The 27,583-nt window shown below is 34.3% G+C and overlaps 1 protein-coding gene across 3 annotated transcripts in view; it reads right to left on the reverse strand.

Moving 5' to 3' along the window:
- HBS1L (HBS1 like translational GTPase) overlaps positions 1-27,583 on the reverse strand; it is an 85,015-nt gene that overhangs the window by 38,197 nt on the left and 19,235 nt on the right. For all 3 annotated transcript variants that reach the window (XM_055324658.1, XM_055324655.1, XM_055324659.1), the window contains one exon: positions 42-150. In XM_055324658.1, coding sequence (XP_055180633.1) covers positions 42-150 — 109 coding nt within the window. The remainder of the gene's footprint in view (positions 1-41; positions 151-27,583) is intronic.

Raw genomic sequence — 27,583 nt, forward strand, 5'->3', positions numbered from 1 at the left:
ACCAATTTCCAAAAAAAGTGGGGGAAGGCTTAAAAACTTACCCAGGCACTTCGAATCCCATAGTTTGCTTCTTTCCAGACACAGTCATTTTGGCAACTTTGGGCACAATTTCAGATTCACTTCGAGATGACTGAGAATCTATTGATTTTCCTAATTAGAGAGCAAAATATAAAAGGCTAATTGAAGCTGATTTCTAGAAACATTTGCTACACATTATATAGTACATAAATATATAGCATGGTAATTAAGTTTTATAGAATTTATATTTTTATACATATTCTTTTCTCTAAAAACATTCAGTGAACATTAAAATGCTGAAATTCTTTTGTCACTCTATATTCTGGGAAACCCCCTACTATTGGGACTCTGCTATGCTTAACTTCCACCAAATCTCTTCCTAATTTTGAACTGACTCTTAAGTTTCAGTATTAAGAGGTCACAAGGTGGTTTCTGCAGAGCCTCACTCTGACAGAATACCTAGGCCCTAGATCCGTCTCCCCCACCACGCCCTTTCACACTACTAAAATTGTTTGGTCAGTTAGCAGATGGCTAAACTATTTTTAATCTCGTGATATCTATAAACTGATGAACAAGGTAAGCATCTGCTGAACTGTGCTGGACACTGCATATATTTTACTTGCATACAATCCTAGGTTTAGTAAGATATTTGATATCTAACAAGAATATGGGGGGAATCAACTTAGAAAAAGTGAATTAAGAACAAGATCAATTATGAGCTAGACCAAAGATGTTTATGCATTTGATCCTTTAAAAAATATACCTGTAATTCATGGAATTCTTTAGAGAGTATCTTTATAATTTTCAGTAATATTACCATCAGGATTGGGTCCACTTAGAAATGGAAACTACACATGCTACACTGGTAAATATATAAATATATATATATATATATATATATATATGTTACTTTTTAAATTAGAATAAATTAATGTATATAATGCATACAAAACATTTACTATTTGCCTATTATATGCCAAGCACTATGCTGGAGATCTAACAGTAAACAAAACCAAACATAATCCTTGTGCTGAGGAGCTTACATCTCATGGAGGAAGTGCACTAACTAATCAAAAATAAAATTCTTGGGACACCTGGGTGGCTCAGCAGTTAAGTGTCTGCCTTCAGCCGAGGGCATGATGCTGGAGTCCCGGGATTGAGTCCCACATCAGGCTCCCTGCATGGAGCCTGCTTCTCCCTCTGCCTGGGTCTCTGCCTCTCTCTCTTCCTCTGTGTCTCTCATGTATAAATAAATAAAATCTTTAAAAAATAAATAAAATTCTTATTAGTGTTAGAATATGTACATAGCGTCATAAGATTTGGTGACATGACACACAAATTAGAGCTTCCACAGAAAGTTAAAGAGTTAAGCAATGATGCAAATATGAGTAGGAATGACCTCCACAGAAAGGAAGAGCACTGTGAACAGAGAGTAGTATGTAGTGGGAGGTGGTGTGGGACCTCAGAGGAAGTAAAAGTGGAAGGGAAAGGGAACAGAGCTAACTTAATGTAGCTGAAGTGGGGGCAGTGGCCAGGCCGCGCATGGCCCTTTAGGCCATGTCAAAGATCTAACATTTGTTCTGACAAAATTGGAAGCCACCAAAATGGTTGCAAGTGATAGGAGGAAAAAAAAGAGAGAGAGGAGAGGACAGAGTCAAGCTCAAGGAGAAGTGAGGGCTGGAGTGTTTTATTTGTGATTCATCAGCACATAATTAGTAGTTGAAGGCACAGACATAAGTGATATCACAAAGCAAGTGAATATAGAATAAGAACAGAAGTGGTCCTAGGACAGGGCCTTGAAACAAATCTAGACTTAAATCATAAGATGGAAGATGCTGAGCCTGAGGAGGTCCAAGGTAGGGGGGTGGGGGGAGGGGGTGCCAAGAAGCCAAGGGAAGAGTATTTGATGGAGCTGGCATCACCAGTCTGGGGAAGTGAAACAAGAAGCCAGAATGGGTTAAAAAAAGAAAAAAAAAAAGTGAAACAGAGGCCGTACCCGGCCATAATCTCTAATCCATAATTCTAACACCTGAAAGCTCTGGAAAATTAAGGTTTTTGTTTTATTTCAATTTGGAAGCAAAACCTGACCTGGACTGACATGAAGGCTATTTATAGCCCTTATTTATTCCACGTAAAGTGACAAGCCATCCATTTCAAGCTCGGAAATTACAATGTGATGTTTATAGGGTGCTTTCCCCCATTCCAATGAGGTTATCACACCATAGACAAGTAGGACGTACATGGTTAATGTTTTTCTAAATCCCAAAACTTCTGATTTCTGAGTCAAATCTGGTCCCAAGGGCTTTAGATGAGTGATTATAGATATGTCATTTGCACATATCTTAACTTGAAAACTTAAGAAGTTTGGCTGGAAAGGGAGGAGGGCTATGGTAGAATGGTAGCAAAAGGGTCAGCTGATAGAAAAGACAGAATTGAGAGGGACTGGTTAAGAATATTAGGAAGAGAAAAGGTCACATTAGATATTTTAGAATTCCTGAGAAGGCAGAAAGAGCTGAGATATGAAGGTCAGGCTGATCTAAACTAAAGCAGGCAAAATGCTCTTTTTGCTGTAATAGGAGGAAGGTTTGTATGAAGAGCTAGATGATGAAAATTTCTAATGGTTAGCTTCTATTTTCTCCATAACGAGGAGCCTGGTGAGACTGAGGGTAAACAAGGAAAGTAAAAAAAGGCTGGTGAAACAAATAGTTTTCAATAATTGTTGCACAAAGGAGAACTGCCAGACAGTATTGAAGGCCCACCTAAAATTAGTGATAATAACATTTGAAACTAATATAACATCGTGGGTCAACTATACTCAAATAAAAACACCTTTTTGAAAAAATCTGTGGTAATACCTTTATAAGGGAATCAATCTGCCTTTTTTGTGACTTTTTCTAGCAACATTCACCCATTTAGGAACAGGCACACAGAAGACATTAACTGCTTCATTCAGGATTATGTTTCTACCCAACCGGTGCAAGGAGAAAGCAGAGAAATAAGGCAGTTAAAGGTACTGGCAAAATGGGAGGAAAAGTTACTCAAATTATAAATCATGAATGCTAAGTGGGATTAAACAAATAAAATGACAAAGGAAAAGCACTGATGCAATGGGATAAGGAAGAGAGGTCTATAGGTCAAGGAAAGGTAATGCTATGAGAAGCACAACTAGGTGGTGGTGGTCAGAACAGGACTGTGAATTCATGATTCGGGAGGAGGGAGGATTATAGTGAATTGCTGAGAAGGTGAAGGTCACTGGAAATCAAGTTGTCAAGGAATTCAGGTCCAGGTGCAGCATTTGTTGGTGTTTTTCCACACTGATGCATCAAGAGCTGAGGATGAAGAAGAACACTGTAAGCCAACTGCCAGTATTCAATGAACAAGGAAGAGTGGACTTGAAGTTGTTCAGTAAATAATAGCAGTGAGGACCAACAAACAGGTGGTTTAGACAAAAGACAGGAATTTCAAAGGAGCAGAGATTTCAGAGGAAAAAAAAAGGATGGATGAATAATGATGTTGGAAAAGGCAGCAAAGAGAACAAAGCTGACTTTTCAGACCCCAAGACTGGAGGGAGTATAAGTGAAGTAAGGCAAGGATTGGAAAAACCACTAAGAAAACAGATTGAGAATTACAGAGGGGTTTAATTTTTATGAAAAAAGCAGTTCCAGAGTTATGGCAAAAATAGAGATGAGAGAGGAATGAGAAAGGGATAAAAAAGGAGAACACACAGCACTGATGAAGATGGTGGTGGTGGTGGTGGTGGTGGCAGTGTATGGTGGATTTGGACATCTGTGGAGAGAAGACCCATAAAGCACAGAAATGTCTCAATCTGGGCTCTCCAAGACTAATTCCCACTTCCTACATTTAGTACATTGAAAAACTGTAATTTTGATTTTTTTTTAAAGTAGGTGGGTCATAAAATGACACAGAAGGTCTAAAGCACAAAAATCACAATATGAGGGATGCCTGCATGGCTCAATGGTTGAGCATCTGCCTTCGGCTCAGGGCATGATCCCAGGGTCTTGGGATCAAGCCACCTCCCTCTGCCTATGTCTCTGCCTCTATCTCTGTGTCTCTAAATAAAATCTTTTTTAAAAAATCACAAAATGATTCTACAGTATTTCTAGCAGATGCAATAAATATATATATTACTTTCATTTCTAGTGATTCTTATCTAGAAGACATCAAACACAAGATGTAGTATTTCAAAAATTCAGTTAAGTGAAAGTCCTTTTTTTTTTCATAGTAAAATAAGTCTAGTATTATAGATCTGAATATAGCCTCTTAAAGCAATAGTTCTCAAATCTTTTTATTTGGGTCACACACTCCTTTAGAAAAGCTCATGAAAACAACGGGGCACGCTTGCCAGAAAAATGCACCTACCATACACACAAAATTTTGCATACTATTTCAAAGGGTTCAATAATTCTCCCCTTGAGAGGTAAGCTTGACTTGGGCTATTTTGGAAATATGCGCATTTCAATCTGATGTTATCCAAAGTCAAAGAAAAAAGATACATTCAGTAAACTTTCCACTGAGCTATTGTCAATAGCAATGTGAGACACTTCCACTTATCCAACCACATTATGAAGTTCCTCTCATAATTACCATCACCCTGATGGCAGGCAAAAATCTGATAGGTTAGAAATAAACTAATAACTAAAATAACCAGTCATGAATCACTAAGAGATACATATGAGTGTTTGAATTCATCACATAAAAGTATAAAATGTTTACTGTTTTCTCCCATCTTCCCCAACCAACTATTCATTCACTACATAACAACCTCAAAAAAGTGAGCACTGAATTTTCAGAAAGTCAAAACAAGAAATGTCAGCACAGAAGGGGAATTTTCACAGAAAAAAGAAGTGTGGATTCTGGTTCCTGCTCTCCCACTATGTAGCTACTACCTACTTTACAGCTTAAAGCAGTTCCCTTAATTTCACTAGCTTGTTTTCTCATCTACAGATCTTCCTCAACTTACAACAGGTTACATCCCAATAAACCCATCATAAGCTGAAAATATCGTAAGCCGAAAATGAATTTAATACACCTAACCTATAGGACCTCACAGCTTAGCCTAGCCTACTTTAAATATGCTCAGAACACTTACATTAGCCTACAGTTGGGAAAATGCACCTAAGACAAAGCCCATTTTTTAATAAAGTTTTGAGCATCTCATATAATTTATTGAATACTGTACCGAAAATGAAAAACAGAATGGTTGTATGGGTACAGAATAGCATATTGGCTGTTGATACCCCATGATCAGATGACTGATTGGAAGCTGCAACTCCCTGTCACACTGCCCAGCATCATGAGGAAGGATTGTACATTATCACCCAGGTAAAGATCAAAATTCAAGGTATGGTTTCTGCTGAATGCATTATCACTCCAGCACTATTGCAAAGTCCAAAAAATCTAAGTAGAATCATAAGAGGGGGACTGTCTGTTACAATGAAACAAATGATTTCTAGTTTAGTAGATGTCTATGACTCCCAAACCACTAAAATGATTTTAAATCAAATAGCCCATTAGGAGGTAAAAGTAAATGTGCTATTTGAAGGGAAAATAATCCATGTCCTCCCTCAAGTCATGTAAAAACCCTGTCACCAAAAAGATATGCATTCTGAAGAATCACATATTAGTGACTAGTGTTCAGTCTTTAGGAGGATGGAGGAGAATCAATCATTTTGATTTTTCAATTGGATGGAAAGAACAGCTTACCCAGTTGATCAAGCCTAACCTGCTTGTTTTATAGACCACAAAAAGACATAACGAAATTAAGTGACTTCACAGTAAACGGCAGGACCCACACTTAATCATCTCACCCTACCTATCCAATTCACCTTTCTCCTACCCCAGTCATCTTTTGTCCCTGCAGTTATTCCTTAATGGGTTGCTCTCCTCCAGGGCTCCACTGCTTTTTTTCTCAACTAAGATCTAAATAGCGGTGTCTAAGTTTTCTCTTAAATACAAAATGATCTAGGTCTTGGGCAAGCCTGGGTGGCTCAGTGGTTTAGCGCAGCCTAGGGCGTGATCCTGAGGACCTGGATGAAGTCCCAAGTTGGGCTCCCTGCATGGAGCCTGCTTCTCCTTCTGCCTATGTCTCTGCCTCTCTCTCTGTGTCTCTCATGAATAAATAAAATCTTTAAAAAAAAAATTATCTAGGTCTCTTGTCCTGAAGATCTTTTTTAATGTGAATGCCTTTTTAAAGGATACAAAGCTCAATTTCTCCAGCACTACACAACTATCATACTCTTGCTGAATTTACTGAAAACATACACTTGGCATATCCACATGATTTACCTGCCTCTGATTTATTTCTTTGGTCTTTAAAGCACACTCAATATTAGACTACCAGCTCTTGGGAGGATAGAAATGGTCTTATACATACATATATTCATAGTCCACACCACATGACACAGTGCTCTCCCCACAACAAACAGTAAATAGAGTTTAATGATTAATCCCTAAGAGTTTTACATTTTCAAAACATGAAATGATCTGTATTGCTTTTCCAAGTTATCTTTGATCTCTTTGGACAATAACCTCAATTTACTCTCTACCTTTACTTGCACTTAATATGAGCCATCTCCTAATGTTTAGAGACCTTAATTCTAGAAGCCCATCTGGTCCTACTATGGGCACTCTCATATGCTCTCCTGTTAGGTGCTTACGTGCTCTTTTGCCTTCATAACAACCTTGCAGAGTAGGTATAATTATATCTACTTTAGGAGAATGGAGGGCCAAATAGGTTGATTTGAGAAAGGCTATACAACCTTGGCCTGTGATATTACTGGGTTTTAAAAAATATGAATCGCATGGTGGCTATTCTCAATGGGCTTATACACTACCCTGAGATAATTATAATAGTGGTAGAGATGAGTTATAGAAACAATAAGAAAGAGAATTCAAAGTATGTGCCTAATTAGAAAAGTCTTAACAAATAAGATTTGACATGACCCTGGTAAAGAAAGGGGAGGCAAAAACAACTTGAGAAAAAAAGCATACTTAAGGGTCAACCAGGCAAAAATTCTGAAAAAAGACTGGGCCTAGTTATAAACAGACAGTTACACAAAAGTGTACCTTACCTTTAGATTGAGCCCAGTTCTTTTTTTTTTTTTTTAATTTGCTTAAGTGTCATGCAAGTAAGTTTCAAGAGTACATAACAACAACAAAAAGAATGATCCAGTAGTACAAAATCCAAAGGGACTATTTTGGGGACAAACAAGCCAAGTTGATGCTGAAGTTCATCTGGAAGAGTAAATGTGAGAGAAGGACCAATAAAATTTTTAAATTAAGAATAATAATAGGGGACTTGAACTACTAGATATCAAGACCTCCTATAAAGCTTGAGTAAATTAAAATGGGGAATAGCTTGATGAATTAGAATACAGCATCTGCAAATGAACCAATTAATAGGAATATGCTTAATAACATTTGAGTATACAGAAAAATATGTAAGTGTATATATATATATATGTATGTGTATACACACATACACACATAGTTACAAATAGAAATTCACTATATGCAAAGTGATATTTCAAATCAATGGGAAAAGGATGGGTCATTCAATGCTGTATTAGGAATATTAGCCATTCATTTGAAAGAAAGGTTCTATCATATGTCTATGTATCATATGTAAATTCCTTATTGATCAAAGATATGAATAAAAAATACATAAAAATCTATAATCTTCAAGACTGAGAAGTTTTATATAAAAATTTTAAAATTTCTCTCTAATTAAAGATACCACAGGAGAACATAAAGTATATAAGGAAATATATACAAGGTTAATATATATAATAAAGGAGCTCATACAAACCAACAAGAGAAAACAACTCAGAAATAAAAAAGTGAATAAAAAAACCAACCAGGTCAATATACGTAAGTCAAAGAAAGGTGTGGCAAAGGAAAGGGGAGAGAGGAATGGGAGAGGGACTTAGGATAGAGGACTAAAAAAGGGAAGTGGTGGAAGAGGGAGGACAGAGGGAGAGGAATACGTAGAAATATTTCTGCTTTTTTATTAGCATCTAGAGTTGCCAAGGGAAAAGAGTGCTAACAGACACTGCTGACAAGAGCACAGCCTGGTGTACTTGTGGCAGGGAAAAATGTGATAGAATAAAGAAGTCTACTAAGTACATTATACTTTTGGTAGTGTGTTCTGCAAAAATATTAACATTACTGTACAACGCAGTTTACTGTGGTGCTGTCTATAATGGCAAAAAAATGGTGGGTGTACATCAGTAAGATGATGGTCAAACAAATTATGATGCACCCAAACAATGGAATAGTTGGCTTCAGATATAAACATACTAAACCTATATGCACGAAAAGGAAACCATGCACATTAAGTGGAAAAGCAAATGCAATATTATATAGCAAAGACGCTATATCACTATACTCATGACATTAAAACGTCCACAAGAATGGAAGTGAACTTTTAAAAGTAATTACATCTAAAGAGTGATATTTAAAAGGAAATAACTTTCATTTCAAAATTTATACACTTCTGTGATACAACTGTATTATTTTTATAATTAAAAATGTTTAAGTGAAGGGGAGCCTGAGTGGCTCAGTGGGTTAAGCATTTGACTTAGGCTCAAGTCATGATCTCAGAGTCCTGGGATCCAGTCTGCTTTGGGCTCCAAGCTCTGTGCAGAGTCTGTTTCACCAGCTCTTTCTGCCCCACTCCTAGCTTGTGCTCTCTCTCTCAAATAAATAGTTAAAAAAAAAAAATGTTTAAGTGAAATGTGTTCAAATTAAAACACTTCAAAACACTAAAAACTTCTTTCTGTACTATTCTTCAGAGATGCTCTTTATTTTTCTTAGAAGTTAATAAAGTAAAATCCTACTTGACAGTAACACTTAGAATCAGCATATCACATCCCAAAATCCATCAATGATCCTGAATATCATGTATCACTGAAAAGTTCTGTTTGGAAATAAAAGTTTAGGCAATCATTCAATGACAATTATATTTCAGAATGCTCTACCAAGCTGAAAGTAACACTCTACACAGTTTGTCTTTTGTGTTAAGCAATCCCCTTGTTTAGACTCTGAAGCTCCTTGACAGCGACGGCTGAAAATTTTGTTATTTCTCTATTTTCTGCAATGTAAATATTCTATGTTTTGTACATCATTTATACATGTTTGCTGATTGCTGAATTGAACAAAAGAAATCATTTCCTGGTAGCTCTTTCAATGCTCTGACATATTTCTAAAGGAATAAGGGTGAAAACAAAAAGGGAATTATCAATGTGACTTCTTTGAACAATGTCACGGTAAAATCTATCCTGCAGGCCTCACATTCTCTAGAACAGGATTTCTCAGCCTTGGTACTACTAATATTTTGGACAGGATTTTCTGTTTCGGGAGCTGGCCTCCCCATCACAGGATGTTTAGCAGCATCCCCAAAGTGTCTATAGATACAGACAAGTGTCCCCTTGTGGCCTCAAATCACTTCCAGTTAAGCACTGCTTAACTTAATAATAGTTATTAGATAAAGCACTAAATACATATTCTACACCCTATAATCACCACCTCAAATGTATAGATCATCTCCTAACTCATCCTCTTGCCCATAAAATGATCAACTGCCTTTTCTTGTCCAGTCAAGCTTGAAACCCCATAGTTGTTGACTTCTGATTCCCTCTTTTCTCAAAACCTCTATATCCAATTAATACTAATTCTATTTACTTTTTCCTCATAAACATTTCTCAGGACGCCTAGGTGGCTCAGTGGTCGAGTCTGCCTTCGGCTCAGGGCGTGATCCTGGAGTCCCAGGATGGAGTCCCACCATCAGCTCTCCATGAGGAGCCTGCTTCTCCCTCTGCGTGTCTCTCATGAAAAATAAATAAAATCTTTTTAAAAAAATTTTTTTTTAATTCTCAAATTTGTCCTTTTCTTTCCTTCCCTATCTACTTAGATCAGGCCCTTGGGATCTCACGGCTGATTTACTGTATAAGACTAACGTCTGCCCTACTACTCCCATAAGCAGACTGGAATTTTCTGGGCATACACAACTCGTTTTCTCACATCCATGGCCAAAGCCCATGCTATTTTCATGTTCATACAAATGCCATTAATTTCATGAAAACTATCAATACAAGGAAGCCAAGGCTTCTTGATAATGCATGAATCACAGAGGCCAACTTTAGCACTGTATGATCAAAGACTCTTAGATTCTTACTACAAAGATTTGTTGAGAGCCTATGAAGTACAAACACTTCTCCACTGTGTAACTGGCAACAGAATAAAGTACCTAGATATACATGTGCACTCTCATGTTCCCACAGGAGAACTCCCATAACCATTCCATGTCAAAATCCTCCAATTTACTACTCAGAGTTTGGTAAAGTAGGTAAGACATGGGACTCTGCTGCAAGATAACCCAGGTGGAATCCAGGCTCTGCTACTATGTGACTTCAGGTGAGTTATAGTTATTTAACTTCTTTCTGTGCCTAGGTTCCTCATCTATAAAATAACAGTAAGAGAATCTACCTGATAGGGATGTTATAAGATTTAAACACATCAACACAGCCCTTTACAGGGCTTAGAACAACGCCTGACATATATTAAGTACTCAGTACTTCACAGTAATGTCAGAAAGCAGCAGTCTGTGAGACTCTGCTATCACCAAAATACCAACTTCCTTTTCCTCATTTGACACCACGGAATCCAGACACAAATTACTCTCTGGCAATCACATATTAATTCATGATGGGGAAGAGAAAAATGCCAACAGTGTAACACTGTGCTAGATACTAGGATAAACAGATGAAATACTACATGATTTCTATCCTCACGAAACAGAAGTCTACTTGAGATAACACACATATTGCCACGTGAACTGTGATAATGCAGGCACAGTGAGTGTATAGGAAAGGTACCAACCCACACACACTAAAAGAATTAGGCGAGGTTTCCTTTAAAATATTGCTAATGAATCTTGGAGGACAAAATAAAGAAAAAAGTACTGGGACACAAGACACAATGCCTGAAACAATATGACTGCCTGTAGATCAGCATGGCTGGAACATAGGGGAAGAGGTTAAGTGGGTAAGACATAAGAACAGAAAAAGAGGTAACACACTTATGGCCATGTATATAACATATAGGCCATAATTTTTGAAATATAAGATCCACACAGAATTAAAGCACTGAAGTAAAATATCAGAGCTTTTAAAACTTACTCTCACCACAGCACAGAAAATGTATTAAGACAAGACTGGAGGGAGAACAGTTAGAAGACTGTTGTAAGAAATTCTATGCACTGAGTAAGATGAGGATGACAAAGAAAGGGATATCCAAGCTGTTATAGGGTAAAATTAGGACTAGTTGGTGCCTGTATGTATGTAGGCAGGTGAGAGAAATAACAGTTTCCAAATTTTCCAGCAAAGAAGAAAAAGCAGCTGGTTATGTCATTACCAAATAGAAAACACATTCTTGAGAACTAGGAGAAATCTGCTAGTCAGAGTTTTGCTTCTCTTGATTGGTTCTTTCATCAAGTGCAAAATTACAGCAGTCCACACAGACTGCTTCTCCTCCTAAATAGATGGGGATTGCCACCAAGTTATTTTTTTTAAACACTGCTTAGATACTATCTCAGGTCTTTAGAGTTTTGCAAGTTAAATTGTAACATGTTCTTGGCACTGAGGACACAAATATGAGTAATAGTCTCTGTTTTCAACTAGCTTTCATTCTAAATGTGATGGACATGCAGACAGATAGGACTGAAATACAGACAAGGAAATGATGAGAATTTTGCAGGAGACAAATGCTATGATTACAGCTGAGCACGTACCATGGCATACAGAACAAGTGAGAGTAAACAGGCAGGAGAGGAAAATACATTCGTACATTGTGATGATGAATTGTTAGGGAGACAAAAAATTGAGGTCTTAATCCCTAGGACTCTAAATTAGTTATGAATACAGAACACACTAGGCCTGAGATTCTTTTAAGGCATAGAGAAATTGGATAGAAACCTGGATAATCATGTTTGCAGAGCAGAAGAAAGGAGAGCCCCATTACAACACATGAAGCAACTTATGACCTGGGAAAAGAAAGAGAAGGTTGAGAAGGCAGGCAATAGAGGAACTCAGACTAATAAAGGGGCAGGCAGAAAGTATTTGTATTCCTTGTAGAATTCCTACATGGAATTTAGATTCATGGAGTCACGCAATTTTGTGGGCTATATTCTTAGAAGTCATGTGGTCCAGTCGCTCTTTTTTACACATGAAAATTTAAGTAGAGTATTCTAAAGATCACATGCCTAATTAGTGGAAATCGTGCTTCTTTTCTCCAGGCTGCTTCCAAGGCAGGTTCTCTTTTCCTCTCTGGTTGTGGTTACACCTCCTCCAGACTTCATGTGATTCTCCCAAGGTTATTGAACTAGGTTTATTTTGAAGTTAAATGTATACAAAAACTACTTAGTTTTTGTCTTAGTCAACTGTCTCTATCTGAACTGTTAATGCTTTGTCAAGATGATTTTGTGATTCTAGTGAGGCTAATCATTAGTATCTACTCAGATGCTTCTGGTCAGTTGTTAAAACCAGTAATTCTGATTTCCTTTAATGTTTGCGTTTCAAAATCTCCCAAGAATCTGTTTGGTTAATCTTAGTAGCCAAATCATTCTCTGCTTACCAAAGAAGTTTCTGTTTGATATAATTTTAATTTTCAATGGGAAACTGGAAGGATAGGATAGTCTTCCCCTAATAACAAATACAAATACACACATACTAACCCCTTAACCTCTTGCTGATGCTGATTTTAGGAGGGGAAAGTGACATTTAGCCTCTAAAGCATATATCCAAGCTAAAGGCTATCAATTTTAAGTCACACATGATATTCCCAAGTTCTTACCAATGATAACTCCAGACCAAAATGATATGACTTGAAGTCAAAAATCCTTATTGTAGGGCAGCCCGGGTGGCTCAACGGTTTAGTGCTGCCTTCGGCCCGGGACGCGACCCTGGAGACCCGGGATTGAGTCCCACATCGGGTTCCCTGCATTGAGCCTGCTTCTCCCTCTGCCTGTGTCTCTGCCTCTCTTTCTCTCTGTATCTCCCATGAATAAATAAATAAAATCTTTTAAAAAAAATCCTTATTGAATATTCTCATATAGAATATATTATTTTCCGATTATACTGTAAAATATCAATATAAAGTATGTGTCTTACCTCTCCAACTAACCTATGAGCTCCAGAAGGGTACTTTTTGATGTTTTCCACAACATCCAGTCCAATGTCTGGTACATACAGACTAGGCACTTAAATGCTTAAGATTATATAATTTTGCATATGGAAAAAACTAATATATTCTCTAAGCCAGTGATTCTCAGCCTGGGAAGAGAAGGTGGATGGAAAGAACAAGGCCATCCTTGCCCCTCTTCCATGGAAAAGCCTTGTCACTGGAAGATACTGATGCTGACAAAGTGTTGTTTCTCTCAGATGGCTGAGATAGAAAAATAACTCAGAATAACTTATCTGATATAAAAATAATTTTAGAGATGAAGGAGTGAAGTTTATGTAAGTTATACAATTTGACCAATCCAGATTGACATTCTTTGCAAATTATAACCACCTACCTCTTGTTGACTGGTTTCAGGTTCATAACTAAAAAGATGTTTGAAGATCTGCCTCAAGTCAGGAAATTAGTTCAGATGACCTTTTAAGGTTCCTGCCCTCATAATCCTATTTTTAAAAATAACTAGTTAGCCTATTCAGTGAGAATCTCTCCCCCAAATATGTATCATTAATCTTTAAATAACCCCAACTGTGAAAGTTTTTAACATTTTACTACTACCAGGCACATCAAATAGGGTACTAGTTAATGAAAACTGCTATCTAGGAAATAATATTCTTAAATCCAATAAAAAAATGCAAGATATGTTTGATTTTTTCCATGTAAAATCCATAACTAAACATGAGAAATATTATAAGGGACATGTTCAAAGCATAGGCTTGTTTGCCTGATGGTATTAAGTAATTTCAAATTTGAATATTACCTAAAAGATGTAAAAATACTAACAAAGAACACTAGTTTTTGTTTTATATTAAAAATGCTTTTCATAATTTTTTAATCAATGTTTTTCAAGTATTCTCTGAATCAAACTGGGATGTAAAAAAATTGATTCTACATTTAAAAATGTGTGTGCACAGATATAAAATGTAAAGAAAGAACATAGAGGATACAAAATTGTATGTATAATAACTGTGTTAAAAACTTTAATAAAATAAAGGGTAAATATGCATAGGAAAAATTTTTTTTAAATGTGGCCAAACATACAACTATTGTCTTTGGGTAAGAAAATCATAAGTGACTTCTTTCCTTTTTCTAAATTAAGGATATATTATTTTGATACTGAGGAAAATAGGAGATGAATAGGTGATTTGAAAGACTTCAAAAGGAGAAAATAATTCTTTGTATTTATAAGGTTAAGATAGAAACATTAAAAATAAATTTATAACAGACTCTTAAGGTAAGACAAATTTACAATTTAAAGTCATTTGGATTAAAACATCTTGAGTTTAAAAAGCATTTAAGATTGCTTAGAAAGAAAAGGAGGGGGGAGTTCCAGGTAAGTATACTTTTTGCCATCAATCATTATTGTCCCTAAAAATGTTTCAAATACACCAGAGTACATACAGGTACTCACACACAAAAATAAGATTTTCAAGATTTCAAAGAAACCATTGTTAAACTTTCAGTGAAAAACAACTACTTCAAATATAAATGATTTCATTTCAGTGAATCTGACTACATATTTAAGTTCTAGTTACTAGATGTACATTCAAAAAGTACACCAGCTAGGTTACAGAGAATAAACCACTTCCTTCAATATTTTAGCTGCACTAACTGTGATTTATTCAGTATGAATTATTTTTTCACTTTAAAACATCCTTCATATAGCAAAATTTGCCTCATCAAATCCACCATGCACCACTACCTGCTATCACACAGAAGAGAGCATTTTACCCCAAAATATTCACTGGGATCAGATTTTAATATAAATATTGCTGAGCCAGCAATCTTTAAAAATTAAAATCTTTAGATGAACAGGTTTCAACTATATTACATTAAATTATATACCTTCAAGCAGTATCCACAAAATTTAAAATCTAATATATGTAGCAAATTTAAATTATAGTACTTTAACCATTCCACAGCAACAAAAATTCTTGCTACTTTAAGAAATAAGGAATAAAGACAATACTACGTTACTAATAATCTTCCTTTCAAAAAAGCCATTTACATTTTGTTAATATTGTTGTGATAAAAAAAAATTGTTAGACCAGACTTAGGAACAAAGCCTCTTTCTTTTATAAAATGAAATTACATATTTCAAAAAACATATATATCAGTGTCTCTTACCCTTCTTTCTTAGACCTTCTGTTTCATTTATTCTAAACTCTCCCTGATAAATCTCATCTATATTCCTATTCCTGGGATTATCTACCCTTAAGACCCTCCCTAACAAATCTTGTTAATACATCATGTCTTAAATTTAGGCATGAATGTATATTTGAGAAACACCTCTTCAACAATGTAGAATAACTAAATTTAATGAGTTTCCTAATATGTGCCAAGAAATCTATAATGGTTTAATACAGGACTTCATTTAACATTGTAACTATCCTAAAAAATAAGAACTATTATCCTACTTTTACAAATGAGGAACTTGTGACACACATTAAGTAATTCACTAAAGGCACACAGCTAATAAGTGATTCAAATGGAACATACATTACCCATATACAGAAATAACTCCCTGATAACAAATGTAATAAATTTTAAAGCAATTAATAAAGGGAAGAAGATAAGGGAAACCAGCATTGTTTTAAGAGATTATATGGTAGAAGCTAGGTTAAATAAATCAAACTACATTTGAAGTAGATAACATTATTATTGCCATTTTAAAGAAAGTCTTAGCTGATGTATTGGAAATCTAGAAGAAAATAAAGTTTACCCTTCTTTACATACGCACAAAAATAAACTTTAGAAGAATCAGAAGTCAGACATAAAAAAAAAGTCAAAAACATTCACATAATTCTCTCAAAAGAAAATTTAGAATATAACCTACAGATTGAGGTTTTTGGAGGTTTTTTTTTTTAAATCCAAGACTAGAACCCAGTAAGTTAAAAAGACAGATATAGTGACATAAAGTTTTTAAATTTTTAAAAAAATTTTTTATAGAAAAAGAGATCACAAATAAAAATAAAGACTGGGAAAATTACTTACAATGCATAGGACTAAAAAAAAAAATTCTCTCCGACACTGGCCTTAGCCACATATTTCTGGAAATGGCTACTTAGGCAAGGGAAACAAAAACAGTGGGGACTACACCAAAGTAACAGTGAAGGAAACCATTAACAAAATGAAAACGCAACTTACTGAATGGGAGAAGGTATTTATAAATGATGATAACCCATAAGGAGTTACTATCCAAAATATAAAAAGAACTCACATAGCACCAAAAAAATCTGATTTTAAAAAAGGCAGAAGATGTGTATAGACATTTTTCCAAAGAAGACCTACAAAAAGCCAACAGACACATGAAAAGATGCTCAATGTCACTCATGATCAGGGAAATGCAAATCAAAAACACAATAAGGCATCACCTCACACCTGTCAGAATGGCTAGTATTCAAAAGACAAGACGTAACAACTGCTGGCAAGGATGTGAAGAAAAGGGAACCCTTGTGCACAGCTGGGAATGTAAAAACTGGTACAATCACTGCAGAAAACAGTACGGAGGCTCCTCAAAAAGTTAAAAGTAGAAATACCATATGATACAGCAATTCTACTACTGGGTATTTCCTCAAAGGAAATAAATACATTAATTTGAAAAGATTTGTGCACCACAATGTTTACTGCAGCATTATTTACGATAGCCAAGACAAGGAAACAACCCAAGTATCCATCAATAGATGAATGGCTAAAGATGTGAAACACACCCACCACATACACACACACAATGGAATATTAACCATAATAAATGAAATCTTGCTATCTGCAACAACATGGATAGACCTAGAGAATGTTATACTAAGTGAACTAAGTCAGAGAAAAGACAAATACCACATGATTTCACTTATATGTGGAATCTAAAAAACAAATGAACAAAAAAACCTCTAAAAAAAAAATGAACAAAAAAACCTCTTAAATACAGACTGCCAGAGGGGAGGTGGGTGGGGAAGATAGGAGAAGGAGATTAAGAGATACAAACTTCCAGTTATAAAATACATAGCCATGGAGGTGAAAATTACAGCACAGGGAATAAAGTCAGTAATAATGTCACATGGTGACAGATGTTGATTACACTTACTGTGGCGAGCCCAGAGTAATGTATAGTTGAATCATTATGTTATACACTTGAAACTAATACAACATTGTATGTCAACTATTCTTCAATAATAATTTTTTTAAAAATTAGTATCCATAACATAAAGACTTCAAATAAGGAAAGGACAACCTAATTAAAAATGGGCAAAAGATACAATTAGTAATCCACAGAATAAGTTCACATGGCAAATGAATATATGAACATACTTGACTTCATTAATGATCACAGAAATGCAAATTAAAGTAGCAGTGATACATTAACTTCTCACTTGTCAGGCTGTCCAAAAATCAAGAAAAGAACTAATACCTATTGCTGGAAAAGGCATGAACCATAATAACTTTCGTAAAGCAATGGCCATACCTATTTAAAGCAAACAATATACCTTTCAACACAGCAATCCCACTAACAGGAGATCTCATAAAACAAGGCTTTTGCCTTGTTTTGTAAAGATAAGTTCGCAGATGTTCTACAAACAGCGTCGATCATAGAAACAAATAGTAGAAATAAAATGAATGTCCTTTTATATGGTAAATCTTTAATAAATTGTAGTACAGACACATCATGGAATATTATAAAATCACCAAAAAGAGTTGGAAATACTCTAATTGACAATGTATTACAAGGAAAATGAAATTATAGTACTTTTTAATAAAACATTAATGAAAAAAAGTCAGTCGCTGGAGGGCACTTGATGTTGAACACCGGGTATTACATGCAACTGATGAATCCCTACCTAAACTCTACTTCTGAAACTAATATGCTATACATTAATTAACTGATTTTTCCAAAAATGTCAGCAAAAGTCATTTAAGCACCCCAATGCATTAGACTTGAATATAATCACCTTTTAACTGCACTTGTTCCTTAGTTGGTAGTAAAAGAGCACTTTATTTCTTTGAATTAAGTCAATTATCACTTCCTGAGCATTTCCCATGTGCCACACACTGTGCCAACAGCACCACATGGGTTACTTTACTTCTCATAGAAACTTCTAAGTTAGGTACTGTTTCTCAAGAATAAGTGGTATTTTACACAATGCTAACCTATGTAACGGCATGCATAATGCAGCACAGACAAAATTTTCAGGAACACACACACAGGTGGCCATCATCAGAGCAAGCCTCCCAGAAATGGCATTAAAAAGTCACCACCTTTGACTTTTATCCACTCTATTAATGAAAGAAAACTTTGATGCAAATATATAATCCATCAGTGAAAAATAATTATCCTTTATAAAATAACATTATGCTATTATGATTAAAAACTAAATACAAGTAGTAAATCAGTACAATCATTATGAAAGGTAAACTTCACCATATATAGCAAAAGCATTAAAAATGCCCATATCTTTTTAACCAGCTATTCTATCCAATGCTACTCTAACAAATATCTTTTACAACATTATCAAAAAAACAAATGTCCAAAATATCTCTGAAGAAGTTTTTGTAATAATAAATAGAAAAACTGAAGTTTCTAGAGCAAGTAATTAAGTAACGGAATACTATGAAAACCTAAATTATGCTGGCATACAAATAAGTCTATGTTGCTAGAGGCAGGCAGAGGGGAAAATGAAGAGCTAATGAAAAAGTTCTGGAGATTGGTTGTAAAACACTGTGAATATACTTAGCACTACTGAACTGTACACTTGAAAATGGTTAACTTAGGTAGCCCCGGTGGCCCAGCGGTTTGGCGCCACCTTTGGCCTGGGGTGTGATCCTGGAGACCCAGGATCGAGTCCTGTGTCGGGCTCCCTGCATGGAGCCTGCTTCTCTCCCTCTCCCTCTGCCTGTGTCTCTGCATCCCTCTCTCTCTGTCAGGAATAAATAAATAAAATCTTAAAAAAAAAATGATTAACTTAGTTGCCTCCACATCTTGGCTATTGTGGATAATGCTGCAATAAATACGGAATTGCATATAAAAAAGTTAATGTTATATATATTTTACCACAAAAACAAAATTGAACAGATTTTTTAAAACTTAAGTATATAGGGATCCCTGGGTGGCGCAGCGGTTTAGCGCCTGCCTTTGGCCCAGGGCACGATCCTGGAGACCCGGGATCGAATCCCACGTCGGGCTCCCGGTGCATGGAGCCTGCTTCTCCCTCTGCCTATGTCTCTGCCTCTCTCTCTCTCTCTCTCTCTCTCTCTCTGTGTGTGTGACTATCATAAAAAAAAAAAACAAAAAAACTTAAGTATATAGTGCATGATTAAGTTAAAATGTATTTAAAAAGTGACATGTGATCCCATTTAAAAATAAACTAATATTCTTTATATCTAGAAAGAGGTAACCAATATATAAAACAGGACATCTGTATCAGAAGCATCTTACTCTGAGTGTAGGTTTCATCATGTACTACTAGTTTTGTGGCCTACGGCAAGACATTTAGTCTTTTTTTAGCTTTAGAACCTTCAGCTATAAAACTAGGATAAAAATAATCCCTGCTCTATATAACTATTGTGAATATTAAAAGAGATAAAAAGTTTAGTACAATATTTGCCTGTAAGTGTTCATTAATATTGCCTACTGTTATCACTTAAATGCATAAAAATGCTAATAACTCTAGGGACACCTGGGTAGCTCAGCAGTTGAGCACCTGCCTTTGGCTCAAGTCCCAATCCCAGGGTCCTGGGATTGAATCTCCTATTGGGCTCCCCACAGGGGGCCTGCTTCTCCTTCTGCCTATGTCTTTACCACTCTCTCTCTGGCTCTCATGAATAAATAATTTTTTTTAAATGCTAATAACTCTAAATTCTGGAAAATGGGATTAGGGACATGTTTTTTCTTTCATTGGGTCATTTGAATGTTTTAGTTTTACTCAATAAACACTATTATTTATTTAAACTTTTACCTTAAAATGGCACCAAGCTAGCAACTGTAAAATTTTTTTTCAAGATTTTAAATCAAACAGAAGAATCATTGCTCAAAAAATGGAAGACCACAAAGTGATTTAAAATTAAATACATGAGAAAAGGGCTTCACTTTTTAGGACTGCTCATTTGCAAGGATTTAGAAATTGATACCAATTATCTATACATGAATGCCACGTCTCTTAGTTAAGTCATACTAGCAGAAAATAATTCTTAAAAGTAATTTTGGAATATCTCACTAATGGTAAAACTCGTTTCCCTAACAAGAGATTTAATTATATCCTTAAGATAATTATCAACAAACACCAAACAAGGTTAAATTATTACAGTATAAAAGTTTATTGCAAATACCATGTAACCATGAAAAAGGGACTGGAGTTCAAAAGAACTCAGAGTTAAAATTTGCCTCTCAATATCCATGTGAAATTATGTCAAATTATTTATTTTATTTGAGCCTCAGTTTTTTTCTACCTAACTCACAGATTCTCCTGATGAGCAGAATACCCACGCTACTATAAAGCTCCATGGGAGAATCTGTGACCTAGATTTGTCTTCAGTGGCTATCACATGCTTTTCTGATAAAAAGTGACATGAAAATTAAATACTAGCTAAAAAGAATTTTGTCATTTGCTTCCATTCAACTCCTTGCTGAAGTACTTAGCAATGTTTAGTATATACATACATTAAGCACTCAAAAATATACTAAAAAAATTATAGCTTAGGAATGAAACATGAAAATATATACCTGGAATTGGATTATGATTTCTAGGGTTTAAAAAAAAAAAAGGTAATTAGGCCTAAGAGAAAACTCTGTATTTAGCATCCATGCAATTCTTATATGGTACTGGCTCTATCAAGAAGATAAGCTGTTTTGAGAGTCTAAAGCAAATTATTTTTAAATTAAGCAATTAGTGTTTAAGTTTTTCCAGTGTAGGTGTACATACAAAGAGAATTTTTTTTTTCAAAGAGAATCTTAAGACCTATCTGAAAACATTCTGAACCAGATGAGTTTCTTCAGTGAAATAAACCACTTCCTTTCAAAAGCCCACATACTTTTAAAGCAGAAAGTCAATTAATTCTGAAGTTTTCTGTACAAGTATAAAATTCTTCTGTACATGCTTAAATAAAATTACTTAGTGATAAACTAATGAAAACATTCTTTCAAGAAAAAAATATTTTAAAGGCAGCATCAGAAATACTGTAAATTAAATATGCCAATTTTAAACTCCTTACAAAAAAGTAAAATGAAAAATGCATTTTAAGCACATTACTAAAAGTTCATATAAAAGTGTTCATAACATCTCACATTAATAAGTTTTCTTTGTAATACAGATTTTTCAAATTAAAACTGGGATCTGTTTTCAGGACGAGGATAAAAATCTCACAATATACTCTACCTAAGAAGAGGAAACTACATCTCCTAAAAATCTAATGTCACTTTCTCTTCCATTTAGTCAGGTCATGTTGAAGAGACAAATACAGCACAATAAAGAAGTAGAAAAAAATGATCCTGTGGCAAGCACATTTACAACCCTAATTTTATCTTTTAATTCCTTGCACACTCTCTAGTGAAAAACCTACCATTAACACTCAAGAATATGAAAATCATTGGGTATAAATAATATTTTACAGGCATTCAACAACAGAATACAGCTACACTCTATAAGACTGTTTTAATAGAGTATTAACACTGCAAAACTAGCAAAGCAAAGGAAAGCTAGATAATACAACCTCACTATGTAAAACTAGGGTTTATTTTCCAAATGAAGGGAAAACAAGATGAAGTTCAAAGGGAAAGGAAAATGAATATTCTAAACAGTATGGACAAGCCAATATTACTTAAGACCAACCTTATCAAAAACAGTAGCTCAACTGTAAAGTACACTATTGAAATATATTTCTCCAAAGCCTCCAACACTTTTTAAACAATCAATTCTTTTCATGATCTAATTAATTTGCATAATTATTGGCTACTTTATTTGCAAGGCAATGGAAATATTCATCTTAGGAACTATAAAAAAATGTTAAATTTAAATTACATACAATTCCTTTACCAGATTTGCAGACCAATTATTTTTCTTAATGTTTACATTTTTTAGGTCAACTATTTTTCTAAAAGAACCAAAATAAACCCAATGTTAGAAAAAGCCTCATTAGCCATCAAACAGTTAAACCTCACCTCTCACAAAAATATCCATTGTGTAGAAAGCTATTTTTCTTCCAAGTTAGGTTGATTAATTATACAACTCTAAAGATAAATAAGATTTTTCTGCCATGAATTTTCCTTTCAAACAATACTATGTGTATTTCAATTTGGATGTTCTGTTAAAAAAAAAAAAAAGGAGTCTGTTACTCGGTTTTGGAGAGTGTTTTCTCCCTTGGTAGATCTAAGGTAACAAGGAAAACCCTATCAAAAACCAGAAAATTGTCCCAAGATTTTACTCCCTAAATATATGCTCTTTTCGCAGTCTACCCACATGAATGTATGACAAAATTAGACAATAACTCATTTGAAGCTTATTTATATTTGCTATTGATTTTCTATATTATGTATGTTAATAAAATGAACTAAAATGTTATCTGAATTAAGGAGACACATCGACATTTAATGCATTATTTTAGACATCAAAATTCTAATTTATTGCACTATAATAAAAGGCTAATTTTCACACAGGTTTTAAGTTCTTGTTCCAAAATTCTAAAAGTACAGAAACATTGAAAATTTCTCTAAATAAGAAACAGATTTCCCTCTACGCTGATCAGTGGTATGTCATGATCAAGTCAGGGTGATACAGATAGTGCAATCATTACACCTAAGCATTTAAATCTTTGGTACAAGGTCTGTTTTATTCATGAGTCTATCAAATCAGTCTAGTTTTACATTTGAAAAAGGGGTAGTTTAATCTGATAAAGTGCTCTAAGGAAAAATATCTAGTTTTGAAATATCCCATACCCCCACCTCCCCACCCAGACACATATTTCGGGATGGGGAGAAGATGATAAAAACAACAGGAGAAAAAGTTGGAAAGCAAGCATGCAGAACTCAGAAATACAGAGGGAGGGAAAATACTAGAGAAATAAAAGCCAAACTAAAAGCAGCAGAATCAGACTAGCTAGCAACATACTGTACCAGAAAATGGTGCAGCAATGTCTGAAAAGCCCTCCACAAAAGAAAGAGGGACCCAAAACCATCATTTGTCGATTTGTCATGTAAATATAGGCCACAGAATCACTTTCAAATATTCAAAAATTTGGGAAATATTTCACATACATATATTTTTGCAAGGAAGGGAAGGTGAGCTGTTAAACCCAATGTCAAAGTCATAGGAGACAAAAATAGGAACTTAATCATGAGAAATCTATTTTAAAATAATTATGGTTGGTTTGAAACTAAGGAAGCTTTGAATACAGAATAAAACAAAAATACTATAAATCTTGGCAATATATAATATGACTAAAAATACACGACTAAAAGAGAAAAGGGGGCAAATATGAGAAAGTGTAACTTTGTTGAGATGAACTTTTAAATCCAGGACTCCTTAAATAATTGTTTAAAGTTAACAATACAGTTAACAGACATTTAAAGATAGTATAAAAGGTATAAATAAGAATTTTAAATATCAACAAAATTTATGAGAAATAGAAGGTGAAATATAAATTAATTTCTTAACTTTCATAATGAGATCAACACATACCTTTTAGGGCTGGCAAATTAAATTTTACTTTAAAAAGTTAAAGTGTGTTATGTTACAATGATAGGACAAATCTTCAAGTTATCAAAGAGTACATGCCAAGTCAAAATATACACTGCCTATCACGGAAGGCATTCTATCTATCCTATCATTCCCAAAAATGAAAAAAACTAATCTATTAAAACAGCTGCTGACAAACACAATTCTACACATCTACAGGAGGCACAAGTAAACCAAAGTGATTTAAAACAATGAAAGCAAAAGGATGGACAAATAAAACTTAGAGCAGCAAGCATGATATTGAGCAAATTGAATTTAAGTCAAAAAGCATAAAACAAATCATAGAGGAACTTTAAAGAAAACTTTAAATCCACAGAAAGATCATATATCTTTACCAAACAAAAGGTAAAACCTGTAAGTAGTAAGATGAAATAAAATGCAAGACTATTATTATATTTTAACTTACCTCTCTCAGCCTATAACCAACAATTAAGGAAACAGAATTTAAGTAAGAATACCAAACCCGTAACAATTTAAAAAGTAACCAAAAAGGGGCGCCTGGGTGGTTCAGTTAAGTGTCTGCCTTTGGCTCAGGTCCTGACCTCAGGATACTGAGATGGAGCCTCTCCTAGGGCTCCCTGCTTGGTGAGGTATCTGGTTCTCCCTTTACATCTCCCTCTGCCCCTTCTCCCCATTCCTGCTCTCTCTCCCAAATAAATAAATAAAATCTTTTTAAAAAATAAATAAAATAAAATAAAATAAAATGTAACCCAAAAAAGTAACCAACAGAAACATATCACATTTTGTATTCTTCAGACAGAAGAATTCATACTCTTGACAAGTGCCTATGAAACCATTCTAAAACTACACTGAGACTCAAAGAAAAACCTCAATAAATTTCAGTAAGTAAGGGCACAGACCACATTCTTTGGTAACAATGAAACCAGTAATCATAATAAAAATAACAAACTCCCATAATAACCTGGAGATTTTAAAATTCTTTCAGGTTCTTGTTTTAAAAAGGAAATCAAAATCAAAACTCTGAATTATCCAGAAAATAACAGTAACTCTAAAAGAACCCAGAAAGTAACAATAATTCTAAAAGAACCTATGAGCCATAGTAAATGCAGTATCCACAGGAAAAAAATAACTACAGAGACCTAAGAAAAAGAGACAGAATGTTAATAATGCATACCTACTACAAGGTAGTAGGGAGGTCTGAGGAAAGGGTGGAGCTAGGGCTCCTATCTAATAATGTATTTCTTAAAACAGAGAGAGATCTGTGAATCCATGAGTGACTGTTATATATTTTCTGAATTTTTCTGTGTTCACGATCTCATAAATTAAAATTAACTTCTAAGGTAAAGAAATAAAAATGCATTTAAGTTCCATTCACAAAGGTAGGAAAAAGAATGGAAAACAGATTAGGTAATAAAGAGATAAACTCGCAAACCAATGAAAACACACTAATAGAGTAAATTTTTAATCTAGGAGCCAATCTTTGGGGACTAAAACAAAGATAATTAAAAGAAACCACGTGAAAAAAAAACTGGCAGAGGGGGAGAAGAAAGTAGGAGGGAGAAAACAATATTTATAATAATAAGAATAGAGATTGGGATACCTCACTGGCTCAGTCGGAAAAGCATGCAACTCAATCTTGAGGACATAAATTTGGGCCCTATGTGGGGTGTAGAGACTACTTAAATAAATAAAACTACCAAAAATAAATAAATAAGAATGGAGATGTAACTGCATATAAAAGAATTTTTTTTAAAAAAAGACGTTTGCTATAATGCTAAACAAATACATTTGTCAGTCTGAATGAAGATGGTTTTCTAAGAAAAAACATTCAAACTGACCCTAGAATATTGAGAAAGATAAATCCTCTGATGAAAGGAATAATTTCAATGCTCTTTAAATTACTCAAGGATAAAGAAAAACTCTAAATTCTCTAGAAAACCATCATAAAAAGAAATCCAAAACCCAAATGAACACACATACACACAACTGTAGGTTAAACTTATGACTAGCAAGCATAATCCTGAATAAAATATTAGTGAATAAAATCCATAATATTAAAAGAACAAGCTACCATGACTAACTAGGATGGTTTCAATATTACAAGTGTACTAGAAAATCTATTAAAATTTAATGTTTAATAATGTAATGTTTAAAGTATTTTGCCATCTATAAAGACAGAATATTTTCTCCAAAAAGATTGTAACATTAAATATCTCAATTAAAATTATAACTGGATTTTCAGAAAATTTGACAAGCTGTTTCCAAGTGGGATAACTCACAAAAAATTATGAAAAAGGAAAGAAAAAATAAGATATCCTACCAAACATAATTAAAATTGTGTAATAATTGCTACAGTAATTAAAAATTTGGTACTGGCACAAAACAAGACAAAGAAAGGGAACAATACAGAGTCCCAAAATTAAGACATAGAGAAGACCTTAGTGCATGTCAGACAGCAGTTCAAATCAGGTTAAAAAAGAAAAGGGATATGTAATTCAACAAAAGGTACCATTACAAATCCAGCTGTTGGAAAAACAAAAGATGGGGAAGAAACTGGATTTCCATCTTGGAAATGGCAGCTGGATCAAAGATTCAAAGGTGTTTAAAAAAAAAAAAAAAAGAAAGAAAAAGAAAAAGAAAAATCTGTCAAATGTATTAGAAAAAATGAATAATTTTTTGTAACTTGTAGCCAAACAGAACTTTCCAACAAAAACCTTTAAAAGATTGATATATTTGAATGCATTAAAATTAAATTTTGTCTTATAAAAACAAGTTGGGAATCACAAGTATTTGAAAGATAACCAGCAGAAAAATGGGCAAAGATTAAGAATAGATAGCTCCAAAAAAAAAAAAGAAAGAAAGAAATACAGATAGATTTAAATATATGAGAAAGCAGTTAGCTTCACTCTATTAAAGACACAAATAAATGAAAAAAAATATTTTCTAATTATCAGGTTGGTGTAATACCAAAAATGAGTAATAACTGTATCTATAAGAATCTGGAAAGAAACACAAACTTTTAAGAAAAAAATAAGTACAACCTCTGTTAAAGACAATAGGTAGTATCTATCAAAAATTTACTTATTTTTTGGCTTAGAAATTCAACGTGTAAAAATGTAGAATGTTCACTTTGGGGTCATTAGTAACAGCAGCTGAAAACACTTAAAATGATTATCGACAAGGGCTATTTAATGTACAATCCTATTATGGAATTCTACACAGCTTTGAAAAGAATGAGATTGACCTCTATGTACATGGTAAGGAAAGATCTGCAAAATGCCTTGGTAAATGACACAAATATAGAAGTGTTATATATCTTCCCATTTGTCTAAAGATATACATGTAGGTTCACATATGTAATATGCCAGTAAAGTTTCTAGAAGAATAATACAAAAGCGATTTGTTTACAGATTTATTTACAGCTTCCTGTAGAGAATAAGAATGTGGGACTGTAGTAAGAGTGAGACTCATCTTCTACTTTAAACCCTTTCCTACATTTATGAGCAAGACATATTCTGAGGAGACAGCAGTAAACACATAAAATCCCTGCACTCATGGAGAATGCATGGGAGGGCGGGGGGAGGGCTTGGGGATCAGTAGAGAGACAGGTAACAACAAAATAACTGTGTTAC

Source organism: Nyctereutes procyonoides, unplaced genomic scaffold (genome assembly GCF_905146905.1).
Source record: "Nyctereutes procyonoides isolate TBG_1078 unplaced genomic scaffold, NYPRO_anot_genome, whole genome shotgun sequence".
In the NCBI taxonomy this organism is placed as follows: Eukaryota; Metazoa; Chordata; class Mammalia; order Carnivora; family Canidae; genus Nyctereutes; species Nyctereutes procyonoides.